The sequence below is a fragment of the Arachis hypogaea genome, chromosome 9 (genome assembly GCF_003086295.3).
Source record: "Arachis hypogaea cultivar Tifrunner chromosome 9, arahy.Tifrunner.gnm2.J5K5, whole genome shotgun sequence".
Classification (NCBI taxonomy): Eukaryota; Viridiplantae; Streptophyta; class Magnoliopsida; order Fabales; family Fabaceae; genus Arachis; species Arachis hypogaea.
Window position 1 is genome coordinate 12,683,449 of NC_092044.1, and position 20,707 is coordinate 12,704,155.

Sequence of the window (20,707 nt, forward strand, 5' to 3'; positions counted from 1 at the left end):
TCAAAAAAAAAATTATATCCTTAAAAATAAAGTTAAAAAAATTTTTCTGGAGAAATAATTAATTATTTTATTTTATATACCAAAAAATATATATTATATGTGGCAACATAAAGATAGATATGAATATTTGATATTATTGCTGTGTTTATATTGTCTCTGACTATGTCCTCTATTTATACTGGTATAAGTGTAACTTTTCAAACTTTTAAAAAATAGTATTATTTATGGAAAAACAACCATTTGTACCCATGAACTTTACGAATGCTGATAAAAGCACCCATTAAAGAAGGAAACTAATGTTGTATCCATCAAAGATGGATTCCGTCGACAAAAGTACCCAAATCCAAAATTTATGTTGACTTTTTAATAAAATTCCAAAATTACCCCCACCATTATCTTCAACCCCTCCCCTCTTCTTTCCCAAATCTCAAACACCTCCATTGCCTAAAAACCATAATCTCAATACCTAAAAATTCCAAATTATCATTTTTCCAACCTTAATCTCAATACCCCTTTCAACAAATTTTAACCATCTATTAATTCTTTTCATCAATTTTACCACAAATCTCATGTCCAGCACCAAGTATAGTACTTCTTCCATGGCTAGTGAGCCTAACCACTGCAACTGTAGCTTGTGTTGCTGCCACAGCAGCATCAGCTGCAGCTGCAGTAGCAACAGCAATAGTAATGGCATGCTTGTTCTGCTCTTTCTCTGTCTCATTGTAGAAAGATTGCAACCAAACTGCTTCAACTGGAGAAATGTTTGATGGAATGGTAGCTGAATTGTGACACAGAATTCTAGAATTAGTTGAATTTCTCTGAGCAGCAGAAGTAGTAGAAGAAGATGAAGAGAATTTCATGCTTTTGGGGCCTCCATAGTTTGAAATTTTTTGTTTGTGTTGTTGTTCTTTGTCTCTTCTTATCCCAAAGAAGTGGTAAAATTGATGAAAAAAATAAAGAGAGAGTTGAAATTTACTAGAAGGGGTATTGAGATTAGGGTTGGAAAAATGATAATTTGGAATTTTTAGGTATTGAAATTAGGGTTTTTAGGCAATGAAAATGTTTGAGATTTGGGAAAGAAGAGAGGAGGGGTTGAAGATAATGGTGGGGTAATTTTGAAATTTTATTAAAAAGTCAACATAAATTTCGGATTTGGGTACTTTTGTCGTATGGAATCCATCTTTGATGGATACAACGTTAGTTTCCTTCTTTAATGGGTACTTTTGTCAGCGTTCGTAAAGTTCATGGGTACAAATAATTGTTTTTTCTATTATTTATTATTTAATATTTGTACTGATCAAGTAATTTTAATTAGAGAAATGGTTAATAATCATCTATATCGTAACAACTCACAAATTAATATTAGAAATATTTTGAAAACGATAACTACTATTAAAAAATATATATAATAAAATAAACATATTCGTAATTTATTTTTCAGAATATTAAAAAAAATAACAATTTGTGATTGTGTGTACTAAACAAACGAGTTTTATTAATTAATATCTGTATAATAATATAAAAAGATATTTGAAGTAAGGTCCTGGAAACACTTTGGGAGGTGTGGCTCATGCTAAGCCCCTCATTCCTTATTCTTCTTCATACTTTTCGATCCATGTTTCTCTCTCTCTCTCTCTCTCTCTCTCTCTCTCTCAATGCGTTGACTCTCTCTCCGCCATAGTCTCTGTCGTCGCTACGCCATCTCAGTCGCCGCTCGCTTTTCCTCTCTCTCTCTGCGCCTCTCTGGTTCGCTTCTTTCTTCCTCTTAACTTGTCGTAGGTGTTTTCTTTTTTGTTATGGTTTCTCTTGATCTTATCGTAGTGTTCACGGGGATGATAAATTGATGCGTTTGGTCAATGTATTTTTCCTTTACATGACTGCGTTTAACATGCTTGATGAAATGCCCCAATAACAAGTAGGTTCTTTCTGTCGTGTGTTTTGGTCCTTTGCTACTAAATTGCACCATTAGTTGAAAGGTGTATTTACTTATTCTCTCTCGGTTGTTCATGGTGATTATTGTGTGATTTTCTATTCTTGATTTTCTTTTTTATACTTTCTTCTATTGCTTATGGAATGTAACTTTTATGATTCTTAGTTGCTTGATTTTGTTTTGATAAAATGATTTTGTGTTCTATTGTTAATTTGAACTCTTAAATATAAATTTGAAATGAATACATGGATCCATTCTTACGTGTTTTAGTATTTATGAATGTTCAACTTGGTTGTTTCTTAGAAATTCTGAGTTTGTACCTTGGGTTTGTTCCTTCATCCTTTAGAGTTGAGTGGCATGATCTGTTCTGTTTTCCTCTTGGATGGTCAAAGGCGCTTTTTGCAATGATTCAACCCACTTATTCAGTTCTTGGTGGCTTGCATTGATTCTTGTATGGACTTTTCTTTTGCTATGTGAGTGGGTGAATTAATAAGAGTAATGTTTTATTATGAGGTTGAAGAAAGAGGATTGAGAATTGGGATTAGATCCTAAATTGTATGTTCACATTTAACTTGTGAATAATTGTTTCTATGCTAATTTCAGGTTCCCGAGGAGATCAATCCTCAATTTTGGCGGCCCTAAGAGATAGATTCGACGAAACATTTGTGTGAGTGGACAATGTTTTTATGGTTATTTCTAGTGTATTTCTTAGTGCCTAGTAATCTGGCCTTCTATTCATTAAATGTGTATAAAAATAATAAATATAACACCAGTCAAAATGATAAATATCTTACATTTGAATTAAGAGGTATTGATTCAAATTTTAGAAATATCAAAATATACTGTTTACACCAAATATCTCTTCTTTCCCCGTTGTATATAGGTTTTGATTTTTTTTTTTTAAATCTAGATTGAATCTTATATCTAATGGTTACTTCTATTTACAAATAATTTTTTTTTTCATTCATGATTATTCAGTTTGAACTCATTGGAACTATGAAGGGCTTTTGGAAACATTTACAATTATTTAAGTTTTACAATTAGAGGGACAAGCTCTGCAAATGGCTGCTTGGTTATGATTTTTTTTTTTAATTGACAGATTGTATTTAGATTAGAGAAAATTATGAAATGGATTTGCAAGATGTGTTAGTACTTTTGTCCTTTCACTCTTGGTTATTTTTACTCTTGGAAGCATTGTGTAATGCTGTAATTTGAAACTGAAATGATGTTTTGTTGGAAAATAATTAGGTTAACAGTAGCCAGCGACCTTTAACACTAGCATTGTTGATGATAATGTCATTTGCTTGGTCTTTGGAATCTTATGCAAACTCTTATTGCACAGGGCACCCTTTTTCTTGGTTGCTTAACTGATAGAGGAAAGAATATGATAAAAATATGTGTATTGATTGTCTTGTGCTTCTCTTTGGCCTAAAAAATACTGAGCCAACTTTTTGAGTTTCTTTCCTCTCCTGCAATCAAATGATTTAGCATCCCATCCAATTGCTCACTTTTTATTTTCTTCTTTAAAATTTTGTGAGATAACTCATACTTCTTTTGTCCACTTCTCTTCTTCATATTGGTCAATGTATTTGCTTTCTATTCATTCATTCATTCTTCTACTTCTTCTTCCAGTGCATTTGTCAACTGAATCATAAGCATAATTGAAATGGAAGGTGATATATTTGGAGAATTAGGCAATACAACTCAAGTAGATAGTAGAATTCTACAAATATTTCAAAAGAACTTGTTGCAAGCCCAAGATATCTTGAACCAGAATAGGCTACTAATCAATGAGATAAACCAAAACCATGAATCCAAGAGGCCCGATAACTTGAGCAGAAATGTCGGTTTGATTCGAGAGCTCAACAGCAACATCAGAAGGGTGGTTGATCTCTATGCTGATCTTTCCGGTTCTTTCACCAAGTCTCGGGAAGCTTCATCTGAAGGGGATTCAAGTGGAACATTGAAATCTGATGGAAAAATCAGTCAGAAGAGAATTAGATCTACCTGATTGATCATTGATATGAGTTTGAAAGTAGTTAAATCAACATGTTCGTTCTAATGGCGGATAGAAATTGTCGAGTGGGACTATGTAAGTACTCTCCAAATTATTTTTTGTGTTCCATATTGGGTTTATGTCTGGAGGGCATAGAGCTTTAGTTAATGATCTAATCTCTTGTACCAATTTGTGTACCATATAATTGTAATTTCAAGCAACTCGTTAGCCCCGTGAAATGGAAAACAGTGGGCCATTAATTCAATTTTCCAAGCTTGAACTTATTTGACATTGCTGATAGTGATTAAATTTTTCTGCATTGTTTGATAATATTTGATGGGTCATTCTTAGTTTCCTTCCTGGTTCTGTACGTCTATGATCCAATCATCCAGCAACTCAAACTAAATGTCATCATTTATTGATGATTGTGCTCTTCGACTAACACACTCTGAGGATTAAAATTATGGGAGGTTGTGTGCTGGTCTGTTATCACTTAAATGTGCTAATCATTTGTTACTTTTTATAGTAGATGTTGAGTACTAAAAGGAACATGGAGAATCACAGGAGGAATAACCATTTTCAAATACAACATCAAGCATTTAATACTACTAGATGTGGGGTTTTGGGCATTCCGGTAATACTCATGAAATAAATACAATAATTATGTGATGAAATTGATTGTGACAAATAAAAGGGAATATAGGTGGAGTATTGTTTTGTTTTCATGTGCTTTTCTAGGATTGGAATGGAGGATTATATTTAATAATTTGATAACTTCAGGAGCTATTTTTTGCTAAATGTGTTGAAGATGCTTTTTGTCTGAATAAAGAAAGTGATCATAGGTAGCCTAACTCCATCTTGGTAACCAAACACACCCATATTGTAACTAGTCACTGCTAATAATCACATGGAATATGATTGAAGTTGTAAGACATGAGTACCTTTTCCTGGCTTTTGGGTGGGGGCAATGGCATTGCATATGATTGTGATGGTAGAAAGATTACTAAAAGAAAAGAAAGTTGGCATTCTGCCAAACCATTAAAAGTGGCAATAAATAATTGACCAAGAATACTAAAAAGCAAATGAAAGATTAAAGAAGGGTGTATTCATGATGAAGCCTTTATTTGGAGCCTCTTGGTCTTGGATGCTTATTAGTTTTTTTTTTTTTTTTTTTTTGGTCAGAGATGCTTATTAGTTTTTACTTTTTAGGATGCAACCCCTTTCCCAGTTTCCCTTCTCTTTTCTTAGGAGTTAAAGACTACAGAGCTTTATAGAGGAAACAAGCTTTTTGCACTGTACTTTTTTATAATACATTTTGAGAAAAATTGTTCTTGGGATAATGGAAAAGTTTTAATCTTTTGGTTAAATATAATTTACCCTTTCAAGCTAAGACATACATGAATTATTTAGAATAAAATGATAATAATGTAAAATTGAAATGCTATGCACATACCCATATTAGAGCACAATATTATGTGCAGAAGTTTAATTCACATTAGATTTATTAAACTACTCAATGCCCATTATTTTCAGTTTTTACTTTTTAGTTTTTACCCTTTATTTTCTCATCCCCCCAACCTTTTTTTCTTTTTTCCTTTTTGAGAAATTAGCTCTCTCATCTATAGATCTAAAAATACCATAGACATAGACCAGGAAAAATAAAATAAAAATAAAAGAAACATACAGAAAGGAGTCTCAAATTAATGAAATTATACAATCCAAAACCTGGCACATTTTTTTGTTATCATAGTTATCATGGGTAAAATTTTAAGTAAAAAGCAATGTAAGCTAAGGTTGATTTTGGACTTAAGAATTGAAGACCAGCTACATGACCAACAATTTTCAATTTTCTAGCTAATATTCATCCAAAACCTAAGAAAACAAGATGACTATTATCCAACATGCATATATTAACAGTAATGGAATTATTAGCTGTAGCTAAAAAACTATTGATTACATATACTTTCTCATATATGTAATATTGTAGTAGAGAATCAATGTTGTCCAAGTCTACTACAAGAGAATCCATGTCGTCCTAATGATGAACTGATGATAGAGAACGATGATATGCTTAAAAATTAGGAGGAAGAAAAGAATGATGACATGCTTTTCTTTTTGGTTTTCCACGATATTCCCAGGTCAAAGACTAATCCGTCGCGAATTTGAGTTCTATTTAAGAATTTGTCCAACGGGTTACTGCATGCACAAGACGGGATTCGAACTCCCGACATTTGTTTAAACAGATTAGTGAGCTATAACTCTGTAACCCTGTATTAATGAATTGATTGGGACTTTGGTGACTGCCATAACAAATGAAAATGCTGCCATCCCGATTGGTTTAATATGCATGTCGAGTTTGAATTTAAAAAAAAAAAATTGAATAAAATAGTTAAGCCGATGAGCCTAAGTAAACTTATCTCATCCCCATTCATTTGCACAACAGGGTGTTGATGAAAATGCGGTTCTAGTATTCACCAAACACTAGAATAGAAAAAATAAATAGGGTGCCATGTGAAAGATCATTGAAGTCATTGATTCGGTTTCTCCATCAACGCTGTCAAACATTGTTTCCAATCTGAAACTTGATTTTGGCCATTCGCCACCTCAAATATGAATCCAGATTGTGGGACACAGTCCAAGGCTTGTACACAAACAAAGGCAGCATCTTCTTTGCTAATACTTCCACTAGCTGCACAACCCTGCTTTGTATATATATTAGTGCATATCAATAGAGTTCAATGCCATGCTAATACTACTTTTGTTTTCATCAAATATTGTTGCTTCAACTTTTACTTGTAACTCTTTCTTAAATCTAAAATACGAGGCTGTTTATTTTTCTCTGTTATTGAGACTATTATAAGTATTCTGTCAAATATAATGCAAGTAAATCAAATTGTCTATATTACACTCTTTCTATGCGGTCCTTTTCCGAATGACCGGACCTATATAACACGAGATACTTTGTGCCAGATTGTCCTATTATATGCATATTTTTTACAACCATGTTAGGTGTATTCCAAAATCAACCACTAGTAGAAATGCAGATTGAAATACAAAAATACATAATAAAAATTCGTTAAACTATATATGTATTTATACACAAATACATAGTAGCTAATTTGGTATTTGATTTTTAATGTGCACATGGTATTTCTGTATATTTTATTGTACCTTATTCAATACTTGTATCATATTGATCCAACATAAACTAGAAATAACCCTTTTAATAGAAAGAGGATTGCTAACATTAGATCAGAATAGCACTCACAGAAATGTTCTAATAACAAGTAGCAATATCAATTAGTGAAGAGATTAGTTGATAGCAATAGCATGCTTTGTTTTGGGTTTGATAAGTAAAAACATCCTATGAAACATTTACTTACTATGTCTCAGATTGTTTCCATCATCAAAAAGAAGAAAAATAAAAATGTAGGGTGTTGTATGTACCTGGTCGAAGGTAAAGCCTTGATTTCCACCAGCTGTATCTTGAAATGCACCGGTTCTAATAATGGTGTAAGGAATCCCTGAGCTCTTCAACACTGATTCATCTTGCTCTGCCAATTTCTTTGCATTGCTTTTCATCATAGATTGGATCCCACTTTTACCACTATAAACTGACAACTGCTACTTTGTTAAAACAACAAAACAAGGCAACAAATAAACACTCTTCTTGTTTTCTTCAACGGAAAGTAAGCTTGAGAAGAGTAATGCTTCTCCTATGACTCAACTTTGTTGGAGAAATAAAGTTGTGAATCGACCAAAAAAAAAATTAGGATCAATATGATGTTTGGGTAAATACTTAATCAAATTAGCATTCATAAAACATCAAATCTTATATGAAATAAGCTAGTATATTCTTCCAAATCTTATATCTATTTAGATATTTTTATCCAAATGTTATTTCCAATAATGCTTGCAACAAATCGCATAAAAGATATTATCTCTAAAGCTTTTTTTTTAGAATATATATTTAATATTTGGTTATTTTTGTCACCATTTTAAGTATTTTGACTTTTTGAGAGTTTGTTTGTCATTTGTATCTTTCAAAATTATTTTTGTCAACACCATAAACTTTTGGGTACCATTTTGATAGTTTACCTTAGTTAGAAAATAGCATTACTAGGGATAATAAAGGAAAAGGGTACCTGTGATAAGAGGATTATATGTTGTACCCCTTGAAGGCTCCCAACATTGGAAAGAAAACCCTCCTGGAAAACAATAATGAAATAATTCAATCATTTATCTATTTGGAACATTGTTCTAAGGACAACAAATATAATAGTATCACCTTTGTCTTTGTCTTTGTCTCTATAAGTGCAAAATTTTGACACTAAAAAATGATCAAGTTTCATTGTTCAAATTTTACAAATGCAAATGAGTTAAGGTGTTCATACATACATTTGGGCATATAATTGTGCGAACTCCTCTGAGAGCTTTCTTGAGGAATTGATTGTCACTTGTATCACCTGTCATGGACTGTTCCCAACAAATATCATGCAATGAGTAAATAATAATCATGATTAAATAAGGAACTATAAAAAAAATGAAAAAAAAAGTTATTAACTTTCATCCACCTCAACATAAGTTCCGAAGGCTTCAAGTGCAGCCCGTTTATCCTTTACCAGTGCCTTTATTCGAGTTCGCTTCACAATTAGTGACAATATCACCATCTGTGTAAAACCCAGAAAACATTGACTCAACAAGGCTTTAATGTCATGGATTCCTTTAATACAGGGTAATGCATATTGCTTGTGTGTTAGAGATATAAATATTCGTGTATCTTCTCCTATTAGTTTAAATTTTTAGAAAAAGTGATTTCTCGACATGGCTTATTTGAAAATTAGAAAAAGTTTAAAATTGCTCCTTGTTAACCCCAAAAAGAAAATTCCAGCTCTCTTAGTTATATATTTTGTAAAATATAGCACTAAATACTCCTCTAATTATAACACTATTCCTAAAAAATAACTTTTAAGGGAAAATCAATCTTCCTAATCAGATAGAAGTCGTCAAGATGAATTTCACCAAACTAGTTAGTAAAATTTTCCCTTTAATATAAGTCAATCAAGACAATGGATACATATTTATGAAGTATAAGGTTCCAGAATTTCGGAGGCAATTGTCTTTAAAATTTAATTTTGATACATTGCCAATGTAAAGAAGTTTTATACGTACATTTAATCATGTAAGTAAAAATAATTACCTTCTACATTAGAAAAAGACTCGCATATATACTCAAAACAATGCATAGAATACAAAGGTGTATTCATTGAAGAGAAGAAAAAAAAAAAAGAAAAAAGAAAAAGAGGGACTCGCATGTTTGTTTTCTCTCGCCTCGGAATTCTATGTATGCTTACAATATATATGCGAGCAATCACCTTTACATTAATAGCGTAAATGATAATTTAAAAGAACGGATGTAACTTGACGATTATGTAAAACGTTTTACACCGTGAGTGCATTAAAATAAAACTCTTTCCACTCAATGTAAATCCTATGTATTACATCTATACATATGTTGCTTAATGTTTCAGTTAGTTGTAAATTTAGTATAGAAATAGGGACCAACTTTTCAGCCAGTGTAAATAATATTGTTGATAAGAAAATTGTTCTTGAATTACAAGATTTTGATATATCAATAACAAGGCAAGCTTGTAATAATAATTTTAAAAAAAATTGGCAAGCAGACCTGACCCATCTCACTATCTCCATCTGTTACTAGCACTGCATCCCTGATTTCATCTTCTGCGTTGGTACAATACAATTGTGTGATATCAAATTTCAAAACAAATAAGAAGAAGAGGAAACTATCAAGTTAAGTATAAGTATTGATGGACGGAATCAATATTTCATATTCGAGTAAATGTAATTCCCTTCATGCCAAGTTAATAACTAAGAATCCGTTAAATAATTTGACAATTTTGATTAAATTGTTTTGTAAAGACTCTCATCTATCAACTTCACATCCAAGTTCATATGAACGAAGTTAACTGTACTTAAATTTTTACCACTAAAATAACTTACCCGGATAATCATCCTCTTCATCTTGTGTGTTAGTGTCATCTTTTGGAAGGAGATCAGGTGCACCATACCATTTTCTTAATTTTGGACCTCCTAGAAATTAATTAATTAATACATGTTTGATTATAGAGGAAAAATAGTATCCAAAATTATTTTCGTTAATCTATAATGAGAGAAGAAAAGGAGGAGTATGATTTTAAGAAGCCAAGGAGAAAAAAAGAGGGTACGTGGAGAAGTATCCACCTTCGATGTAATCGAGAATTTGGTCGAAAAAAGTGAGCTTCTTCTTGGCATGACATACAAGAGAAAATGAGTTATCTGTGTTGATGAAGAGGAAAGAAGAACGAAATGGTGTGGTTGAAGTTTGAGAATCCAAAAGAAGATGATGGCTTTGGAGGGAAAGGATGGAAGAAAGCGTAGAAGAACACACCAACGCCATTGTTGGCAGTGCCGCCCTCCTCCAACCGTTGGTTCCCGCTTGAAAGGATAATACTCTGCAATTCCCTAAAAGCCCTTACTAATTCGTGTTTCTTAATTCTTTCTGACAAAGGAGTCATAGTTATCATAACCGAACCAGTGATCAAATCGGTCAAGTTATTGGGTTACTAGATTATTAGTTTAATCATTGGGTTATTGGTCGAGTCACTAGTTAAGCTACTGGATCATTGTTCATGTACAGTTGTTTTTACGTGGAGTTGATATTTAAAAACCATTAAATGATTTGACAAGTTTAACTAAATTATCATTTAACGATTTTCAACTATCAACTTCATATAAAGACAAATGTATATGAGTCTTTACCTATTATTATATACTACAAATATTTATTGAAAAAAATAATATTAATAGATATCGTATAATCATGAAAAATAAATAAATTGTGATTAATAAAAAATTTTATTTATCTTTTTAATTTGTATTAAATATAAAATTATAGTTAAATAAAATATAATTAATTTAAAAATAAGTGACTTTAAATTAAAATAAATTAAATATAAATAAAATAAAAATCATATATGTATTATAATTTATACTTATATTAATAAAAAGCATTGTAATTTGGTGGTTCTATCAACTTTATTATTTCCTTCAGGTAAGGAGTTTGAACTTCAACCAATCCGCTTTTAATAATTATGGTCAGAGTAGAGACTAAGGAGCTCACTTTTTTAGATATTAGATAATTACTGGTATAATACTTTGTTATAGGATGTTGTGGTGTTTTGCAAGATTTTGAGAACTAACATTCTGGCGGATATTTAGAAAGATTTTTTCAAATACAAAAACACAATATAATGGAAGTATATTGTCATGTGTGAATCATGCAAGTATTCTATGGAAGATGGTCAGAAATAATATAAGGGAGATGGATTTTTGTTTCATCAGAACGGCGTCTCCAACTCCCTGTTAAACACCGTTTATAAATATTTTTAAGTAAACTCTATTTTCTCACCAATAATAAAATAAAAAATTTAGACCAAGGTTTTTATAAACTATAACCAAACCAACTACTAATTACTAGATCACTGATTTAAAGATTTTTAAGTTTAATTGTATTTTAATTCTTAAGTTTATCTTTTTTTATCTGAAACATGTATATTTTAAATCTTTTAATTTTAATAAATATTTAATTTAAATTAATTATATTATATTAATATTTTAAAAATAAATAAAATTTATTATATAAACAAAGAAAATATTAAAAAAAAAATTTATAAATAAAAAAAAACTTTCATTTGTTAGATAAAGGTAGTTCAAATATTATGTTAATCCTAATATGAGAATTTTATCATCTACAATTGATCTACTAGTAGTCAAAACTCCAACTTTCTTCCTCTTTAATTTACTCACTCTATCATATATGCATTTACCGTTGTTTGTTATTGTCTTCCATAATTCTACATCTTCAATTCATGTCTTGTCACAACTTCTTCCTCACTCAAATTGTTTAGAGAATAGATTTTTTTATTTTTTTAATTATTTGGTAAAATACGATCTCTCATTTTATATTTTTTAAATAGAATTAATATATATAAAAAAATATTAAATAATAAAAAAATCACATTTTTCAAACAATCGAAAAAATTAAAAAATTAATTTTTATTATCTGAATTTACTTCTACTCACAAGTCACACCACCTCTTTCTTTATTAATGTATATGTTGTTATTCATCTTTTGTATTATCACCGGTAAATTTTAACCTGCACTGGTAGGATAAAGTGAAGCATTCACTTCGATGCTGTCACACTTCTATTGTCAACACGTAGTACAAATTTTAGTGACGTGGCAAAAAATTTCCTGCTTTGTTACCAGAAAACTTTTTATAGGTTATAGAAAAATTGTTTATTCCCTCAGACGTGGAGTTTATTTCATAAATAAGAGAAATTTGTATTGAATTTTGGATCAATAAAAAATGTATTAGAATTTTTTTAAAAAGTGTATTGGGCCTTCAATTGTTAACAACTTATAGTTAATTGTATTTGAAGGCCACATGCTATAAGTATGCAAGGCCCTATTTAAAATGAAAAAAAAAGCCTTTAGATCCATTAGGTTGAATATATATTTGTAGTTCTGCCTCTGAGAATTGCATATTTTTAGTTTCACTCCACTATACATCGAGTGAGTTGTACAAGAATAGAACAAGATGGATGAAAGTCTTAAATGTTTCCTCTTCTTTGCTGTAACCAAGGGACATCATCCTGATGTTTTCACAAGTTGAAAAGAGGCCAATGAACAGGTCACTAACTTTACCTTCTTGGAATTTGAATGCGTCAATAGCTATGAACATGCATCTATGTGCTTCAAGTCAAGAATGTCATCCATTTCTTCAGAGGAGGCTGCCCGTGCTGAAATGAGTGGCGGCAATCGCGAAGCTCTTTCTAGAAATAAACCCTCCTTGTTGTGTCGAGGTGTTCGCCGTCGTCTAGTTGTTGCATGTAAGTAATAATTCCACGTTGATTTTTTAAACCTTAGTCCCTATTAATTTTTTAAATATAGATGATATGTGCCCCTTAACAAAAGTTGATTGTGAGTAAATTTTGTTGTTTATTTTTGGGATCTGATGCAAGGGCTTCCTGTTATTCCGGCAGAGGAGCTCAACTTTGAGTTTGCCATTGTGAATGATATGGAGGAGTAGTTTGTTAAGGTTTGCCACGAGACTCGAATTTTGGGTCCTTATTTTTTCAAGCAGGAACGCTTTATAAAAGACGATAGCCCATTTTTGGGTTTAATGTGGTGATTCCGGGTGACCCATTTGATGGTGAACTATTTGCTAAGGGTCGATTCTCACAGGAGAAAAAAGCTGCCAAAGAAGATGCAACCTTTGAAATGCTAGGCCTCGTCCTTGATGTCACAAAGAAGGAGATTCGCGACTATAAATACGCCAAGGCAAAGCGGTTTCGTGATGCAGTGAAACTGTTGTGAGGACGGTACAATATAGGTTGACTAGGCGCCATATCCAAAGCCTGGTCCCTGGCCGTCCTATTGATGGGAGAGTTGTAAAAATGGTGGCCGTGCGCAACACCTTCTCAATACAGCATACGAAGCATCCACATTTTTTGTGTCTCCCTCCTAGCTTTGCGATGCGTTTGTATATTCTTCAATAGTCAGTACCATAATAGAGCTCTAGTATGTTGAAGTTAATTTCAGCTGCTTTGATGTATTAATTTGGAAATTGCAGGAAGACGTTAGTAAAGTACTATCTACTGAGGAACTAACTGAGACTTATGTCCCTTTTTGGGTCAAACCAAGCAGATTCGTTAGACATGTTAGTAAAGAGTTTAATTTGTATGCCTTCTTTTTCATGTAAGACGAAGGTTCCTCCCTCTTACTAAATTAATGTTGATTTCAGATTTTCATACCCATTGAAGACATTTTCATGCATTGGTACTGCATGGTGGTTGATTATGACATGAACACAGTGTACCACTTGGACTCCTACCTGGATCCAAAAATGGTGACTGAAAGAGAAAAATTTATGCAAATAATGATATTGAACAAATTTTTTTGTTTGGGTCTTTCTCATATACATTGAAATGACTGACAAGCCTTTAATAGGTTATTAACATTGAATTGTTTTTTATTCAAAGATTGGAAAGCTTATGAAATGATGACTTCATCGAGCTATGGGCCTATCCGAACTTTCACGCCACCAGACCTGAGTAGTTGGCCAATTAGGAGAGGCGATGGGGTCCCCAATTGCAATACAAGGTTGTATTCATATGTTTGAATAAGAAATTCATTTGGTTTTGCTATATCAAACTCACTTTTTTCCAACATGCATCACCAAGCGCGGTTCATTTTGTATGTGATTCAGTGATAGCTCTGGTGCTTGGGTTATTTCTTGGCTCCACTTGGAAGGGTCCTTCAACCACTTGCGCATCAGTGGAGTGGTAAGGAAGACCTTTTTTAATGAAATATGCTGAAAAAAATCTTCACCGGTTTAGTTTGATAATAATTCAATCTTTTTACTTGACTTTGGCAGCGTGAGGATCCTATAGTCCGAGGTACCACACCTATCTCCCTTATTGGTAGCTTAGTTAGGATGTGGGCTCAGAAGTGGCAAAGTCACGGACGTCCGTGAGTAAACCACAAGCGGGGTGGCTGGCCAAGGGAGAATATCGTTGTTTAAGTTAGAAAGCATCTTTAGGATATTGCTCATAGCTATTCAGCTCATGACCCCAATAAGATTGTGAGGGGCTATGTTCTTAGAATCATTTAGTTTCTTTTTTATGTTTAGCATTAAAGGTAATTTGTCTCCCTAGGTTGAGTTTGCATGCCATGTTGATGAAAAAAATTAACTTAAAGAGACTTTTGTTTGTATTAATGTTTTTATGTGATGTTTGCGATGTTGGCTAGTAGACTTACTTTTATTCGTACCATATTTTTAAGGATGACAGATGGTGCAGGGATATCTGTAGAATCTATAAAAAAATCCGCCAAAGTGTAGTCTAGAATTTGTCCATATTTGTTTTTCAATGAGGAATCATTCTTATTCCCCAATTATAGTGATCAAGGGATTAGTTATCGTAGCTTTATAGGTTTTGGTAGTTAAACAAAAATATTTAATAACAGGGACAAAGAGCATGTTATAATTTGTAAGTTAAGCTTAGTAATTCATTTACATAAGAGTTATGGGTATAATATGGTACTATGCGTAGGTCTTCTATTGTATTACATAATGATATAAAATATAGCATGATATAGTCAGCACATAGCCCAATAAATTGGTTTGAGGCATAAAGAATGAGGCATAATTCTGGGCCCACAATCACGAAGAGTTATCATATGACATGGTACTTCAGTATCTAAATTATATTTTATGTATTATCGTTTCTTAGTAAGTGATTGCATAAATTTTTTTTATTAATGATCTACGTTAATCCTCGTATGATGTAATAGCAGCAACTCTGCTCAAGACAGTCTCGTGATATTGACGTATAATCATGCTTAGGAGCTATAACATCCTAGGCCCAACCAATTACCTGAGATTTATCCAATTATTTGGGCCTTTGTAAGTTGGAAATGGGACTGTGACCATTTGTATCCTGCATGGCAAATTGGTGATTAGTCTCACCCTTTAGAAGGTATTAAAAGAGGCACTCACCATATACTCGCATAAACATATTCACACACAAAAGAAAAGAGATGTCATTTGAGGAAGAGTCGCCTGACGAAAGAGAGATCCCATGGCCACTCAAGAAGGAGAGATCCTCGTGGCCATAGACATGCCTCAAATATCGGAATGGGCAATGTTAACACAACCTTGTCAAGAAGTAAGTATCTCCATACACCCGAGTCAAATGGCATGATTGAATCTTGTTGAAATGTGACTTATATTTTCGTGTCTTTATCCCAAGATAAGACTCTAGTGAAGGTCGATATTATCTCTACTCTGAAAGAACTAACTACCGTTGTCGAAGTACTAACGTCGAAGATGGATGCATGTGAAGGGCGTCAACAACAACGTGACTATACTCTATCCATACTATACTCCACTATTGCAGTCATTGAGCATAACTTTAACAACAGCATTTCACAAGGGTGTCAAGGATGTAGCATTTGAAGCCAGCAAAAGGCCAAGAGCAGAGAATGATGTTTCCAAAGTCGCCGGCAACGTGCCAGCAATGAGTACACCCATGACGAACCATTTTGTCGCAGGTTGCCACAACTTTGTTGACCTCGAGAGAACCGTTGACGTCTCCATTCAGGATGATGACCAAGGTGGTTATATCGCTAGCAACAAGCAGTCGCATGGTGACACTGGCTGGCCAAGCCACTCCATGCTTGGTCATCAGGATGGGTATAAAGAACTTTATTTTTTATACTGTTCCCTCGTTGCATGTGGTTTTCTTTTCTTTTTTTGGTCAAACATGTGGTTTTCCTAAAGATTGTTGGTCCCTTTTTTATGATGGTAGTTTGTTTTTTTAAATAGTTAAGATTTTGCTGAATTTTTGGTTTGTTCATAGTTCAAGATTTTGTTGATGTTTGTGTTTACATATAGATTTTTTTAGGCCTTTAAATGAGACACAATATGTGAAATTGAATCCATTGCTCACTTATAGCAAAAACAGCCCAGTTGTATTGTTGGATTCTAAAGATTTGTAATATTAAAATGAAGTTGTTGTTCTAAAATATGGATTACCAAAAAAATATTAATATGTGTAGTAGTAGGATCGTTGAAAGATGATAAAACTTTTAAAGATACTCAACTCTTTTTAAATGAAACAATTTATTTAAAAATCATATTTCTGGGTGTCGGTAACCTTTTTCTCTTTTGTATGGAAGGTAAAACAGGATTGGCCACTACCACAACCACAAGTTACGGCGAAGTTACCAACCCATGATGAGTCACAACGTCTAATTTCATCTCAAGGTATCCATTTTCCGTCTCAAGTCGATTCAAGTTCTCTTTCCGGCATAAGCCTCGTCGGCGCTTATGGTCTTTCTCAACCCCCCAAAAGGAGCGCACCTTTGGTTGGGCGGCCTACAACGATGTATAGGAAGAATGGCGGAGGGCTCTAACCTATGTTATTTAGAAAGGGATCAACGCGAACGAGTAGCAAAGTTTGTGTTCGTGACGGTGTTGACCGGACACAGGAATTCAAATCCAACCGAGCTTCAGGGTATCAAGATTCCCAACAAAAGGGTCCATTTTCCATAAATTCCCACACTTTTAACCGAGCATTTTTCGACCATCGATCTATAAGAAGACTCTTTGGTATCTCTTTCGCATCAAGATGTACTAGAACTGCCACGATATGATCACAAGGTATGCCAAGTGATTCCATCCTGAAGCAAGAGCACTTAAATATTGATCTGTCCTGATAGTGAGACACGTTCCATTCTTTATTAGGATTTCCTGACTTGGATAGTGTATAAATCTCACAACTTGGTGTCAATGTACATGAACACACCTTTAGCGTACAAGCTCTTGTCAACATTGGCCTGAATAACATGAAAATCTCTCTTGTCAGTGTGTTGGCGGCAGATCTTTCCAATGCATGTAGTGGACTTTGCAACACTAAATCCCCAACAACAGATGCCAACTCACTTTGTGCTTCCCTTAACCTCATTTGACATATACATCGCAAGATCTGTTCAATAAAGCCTCTCAAGTTATGTCGAGAGTGCACGAATTTACTGAGCATAGAATGCAATCTCTCACACCTTGATGTTGTTCGAAACCCACCAAAGAAATGCCCGTGAATGTAAGCAGTTGCCCACATTTTCCTCCTAGCATACAAGTCACAAACCCATTCATTATGTTGAAGACCAAGCTCCGTAACCAATTTGACCCACCAATCTTCGAACTCTGAAATCTCATAATAAAAAAGCATGCACTTCTTAAATTCAGATGTGAACGTCGGATTGCTAAGATTAGAGGTTGCATTCCTAAGTAAATGCCATGCACATAACCGATAGTAAGCACTCGGAAACACAGATTCGATTGCTTTTTTCATGGCATTGTCCCCGTCAGTTATTACACAACCTGGTGCTTTGCCCTTCATAGCCTCAAGAAATTGTTTTAACAACCATGTATATGTCTCCTCCTTCTCATTCGCAACAAGCATTGCGGCAAACACAATGGTTTGGTTATGATGATTAACCCTAGAAAATACAACCAACGGGCACATGTACCTGTTCTTACAATAAGTCGCATCGAATGCTAACACATCCCCAAACAAAATGATAGTCTAGTTGACTACAACTATCCGACCAAATAAGGTGCACCAAACGACCTTCTTCATCAGCTAGGTATCGAACAAACATTCCTGGATTTTCCTCAGCCATTGACTCCAAGAATTTCAGACAACACATAACATCCCCCCTATGACCCTCCGTTGCTTCACTATCTGGTTATACATATCTCTCTTCAGGAAGGGTACATTTTGGAATCCACTCACAGTGTGCACAAACGATGAATATATCTAAGGTGTTTTGATCCCAACTTTTAGCATTAGATTCATTTAATCGATGGCGGCATCATTCATGTTCTTATGCCCGGGAAGCATAATGGTCAATTGGTGCGGAATTTATAACCCACAAACTAACCGGCAAGTGCACCGGGTCGTACCAAGTAATACCTCAGGTGAGTGAGAGTCGATCCCACGAGGATTGATGGACTAAGCAACAATGGTTGATAATTTACTTAGTTTGACAAGCAGAAAATAGTGTTTGAAGGTTCAAACGCATTAAACAGTGAGTCAGAGAATTAAACAAGCAAACAGTAAATTAGTTGTGAATAATATATGGAGAAACAGTTAAGGCTTCAGAGTTATCTATTTTCTGAATTGACTTTTCTTGCTAACTATTTTAGTCATGTAAGATTTAATTCATGGCAAACTATATGTGACTAGACCCTAATTTCTTAGACCTTTCTAGTCTCCTCTAACTCTCATCAACCGCCAACTCCTTAGTCAATTAATTCCAATTAGGAGGTGAAGTTTAATTCTAGTTATTATGCCACAAAAATCCTAATTATCCAAATATAAGAGGATTATATGTCACATATCCCGTTAAGTCCAGATAATTAGAATTTAGGAAAAATTGTTTTCAAGCTGTTGTTCAAGAACTCAATTAGAAAGAAGGTCATACTTCCGTTCCACCCAAATTCATAAGATAAGAAACGAAAATAATTCTTGAAATATAAATTAGCACATGAATTAAAATAGAAAAACAATAGAATAAATCCATACAAATAGACATAGCTCCTAACCTTAACAGTGGAGGTTTAGTTGCTCATGGTTCAGAGAGGAAAACAAGGATTCAGGTAAACTGTAAATTACGGAATGAAAAATGAAATATTTCCCAGAAGAAAAGTTTCTTCTTTTTATATCTAATTCTAATGAATTTAAAATCTATTTACTAAAATTAAAATAATATCTTTTCCTATTTTAAAATAAAACTTAAATTTAAATCAGAATTAATTAACTAATCCGCGCCTTGTAACGTGGGGACCACTTGGCTTCACTAGGATCCACGCCTAACTTCATGTTGTTCACCACATAAGGTGCCTAAATTGAACTGAAGAGGAGGCAATGCGCCTTACTTGAGATGGGAGTGCGCCTTACTTGAAGGAGAGCACATGTTGCGTGTTGTTGTTGTTTCTTGCGCCTAACTTGAGAAATCTCAAGTTAGGCGCAGCCTTGGCAGTGTTGATGGAGAAGAAGTATAAAATATTATATATCGTTGGAAAGCTCTGGAAGTTAGCTTTTCAACACCACTGGAATCACATCCATTGGACCTTTATAGCTTGAGATATTCAGGTTTGAGTGAAGAGAGGTCAGGGTTGACAACATCATTCGTCTTCTTCTCTTTCTCTGCAGAAACTCCATCGATCTAGCCGAATGATAGCTAAAATAAACATAATTGCACACGACTCAAAGCAACATCAATAGTGGCTAAAAAATAATTAATTCTTGGTTAAACTCAACAATTTAAATGCAAATTCACTAGGAAAAGATAGGAAAGATGCTCACGCATCATCAATCTATCATCAAGCATGTCATGGTTGTGCTCATCCTGAAAGTACGAAGTGATCCATCTACCACTTTCGACATGTACATGAACACGCATTTCAGCCAGACATCCGCATCTAGGCTCAGGCTTTGGCTCGCATTTGCGTCGATGGGAATCATTCTCAGGCCCCGTATCTCTAAACCCGTCCCAAAAGCAAATAAATTGTTGTTGTGTCACCTCGTTTTTGACATTCCTTCTAATCCTATTCTTTCTAACAGCAAAACCGTTCATCTTTGAATACAATTGGTAGAAAGAAAATGCAACAGTCTGATCCCGAAAATGTAACAACCTAACCTCACTTGCAGTTATTTCTTTCAGATTCATATACCCAAGCTCATCAATACCGTCAAATGCTCTTTCATCCCAGTTGTCATAGAAGGTGTCATTAAAAAATTTATCGACATTACTATCAACACCCTGCACTTCCTCGGCATAATTTTCCGAAACACGACAACCCTCAATGTCCTCCCATGCCAAAGGATCATTGTCGGCACGCACATTTTCATCTTGCAAAAACAATGAACTCACGAAATGGTCCATTACTTCCTCATCCAAGCACGCCTATATATAATATCAAACTAGCTTTCAGTACCAACAATTTTTTTATTCAATACTTTCAACAGTATATCATACTCAATCACTATTGAATATCAAATAGCTCACTAAAAAAATTTAAATCATGCAAGTTATACAGAAGACATCGGATAAGTTCTTCAACCTATTTTACATTGTGAAAAGATCAAAT

The 20,707-nt window shown here is 33.7% G+C and overlaps 3 protein-coding genes across 7 annotated transcripts; 1 reads left to right on the forward strand and 2 right to left on the reverse strand.

Moving 5' to 3' along the window:
* Positions 1 to 1,525: 1,525 nt before the first annotated feature.
* Positions 1,526 to 4,256, forward strand: LOC112710422 (protein ELF4-LIKE 4). Of its 2 annotated transcripts, XM_025762624.2 has the most exons (4): positions 1,526 to 1,746; positions 2,277 to 2,403; positions 2,534 to 2,597; positions 3,563 to 4,256. In XM_025762624.2, the coding sequence occupies exon 4, from the start codon at positions 3,597 to 3,599 to the stop codon at positions 3,939 to 3,941; it is 345 nt and encodes a 114-aa protein (XP_025618409.1). In that variant the 5' UTR covers positions 1,526 to 1,746; positions 2,277 to 2,403; positions 2,534 to 2,597; positions 3,563 to 3,596; the 3' UTR covers positions 3,942 to 4,256. The 2 variants fall into 2 exon arrangements, with proteins under 2 accessions (XP_025618409.1, XP_025618408.1); XM_025762623.2 differs by lacking the exon at positions 2,277 to 2,403.
* A 2,003-nt stretch (positions 4,257 to 6,259) lies between these two features.
* Positions 6,260 to 10,486, reverse strand: LOC112710423 (uncharacterized). 4 transcript variants are annotated; one of them, XM_072203858.1, is made up of 8 exons: positions 10,188 to 10,486; positions 9,948 to 10,037; positions 9,613 to 9,668; positions 8,501 to 8,596; positions 8,325 to 8,402; positions 8,072 to 8,134; positions 7,374 to 7,547; positions 6,260 to 6,615 (listed from the first exon to the last, which is right to left on the reverse strand). In XM_072203858.1, exons 1-8 carry the CDS (start codon positions 10,381 to 10,383, stop codon positions 6,484 to 6,486), a joined length of 885 nt encoding a protein of 294 aa, XP_072059959.1. In that variant the 5' UTR covers positions 10,384 to 10,486; the 3' UTR covers positions 6,260 to 6,483. The 4 variants fall into 4 exon arrangements, with proteins under 4 accessions (XP_072059959.1, XP_025618411.1, XP_072059958.1 ...); XM_025762626.3 differs by having other exon boundaries at positions 6,260 to 6,625; XM_072203857.1 differs by having other exon boundaries at positions 7,374 to 7,550.
* A 6,583-nt stretch (positions 10,487 to 17,069) lies between these two features.
* Positions 17,070 to 20,502, reverse strand: LOC112708893 (protein FAR1-RELATED SEQUENCE 5-like). The gene is made up of 2 exons (XM_072201963.1): positions 20,008 to 20,502; positions 17,070 to 18,137 (listed from the first exon to the last, which is right to left on the reverse strand). The coding sequence occupies exons 1-2, from the start codon at positions 20,500 to 20,502 to the stop codon at positions 17,070 to 17,072; spliced, it is 1,563 nt and encodes a 520-aa protein (XP_072058064.1).
* Positions 20,503 to 20,707: the final 205 nt, after the last annotated feature.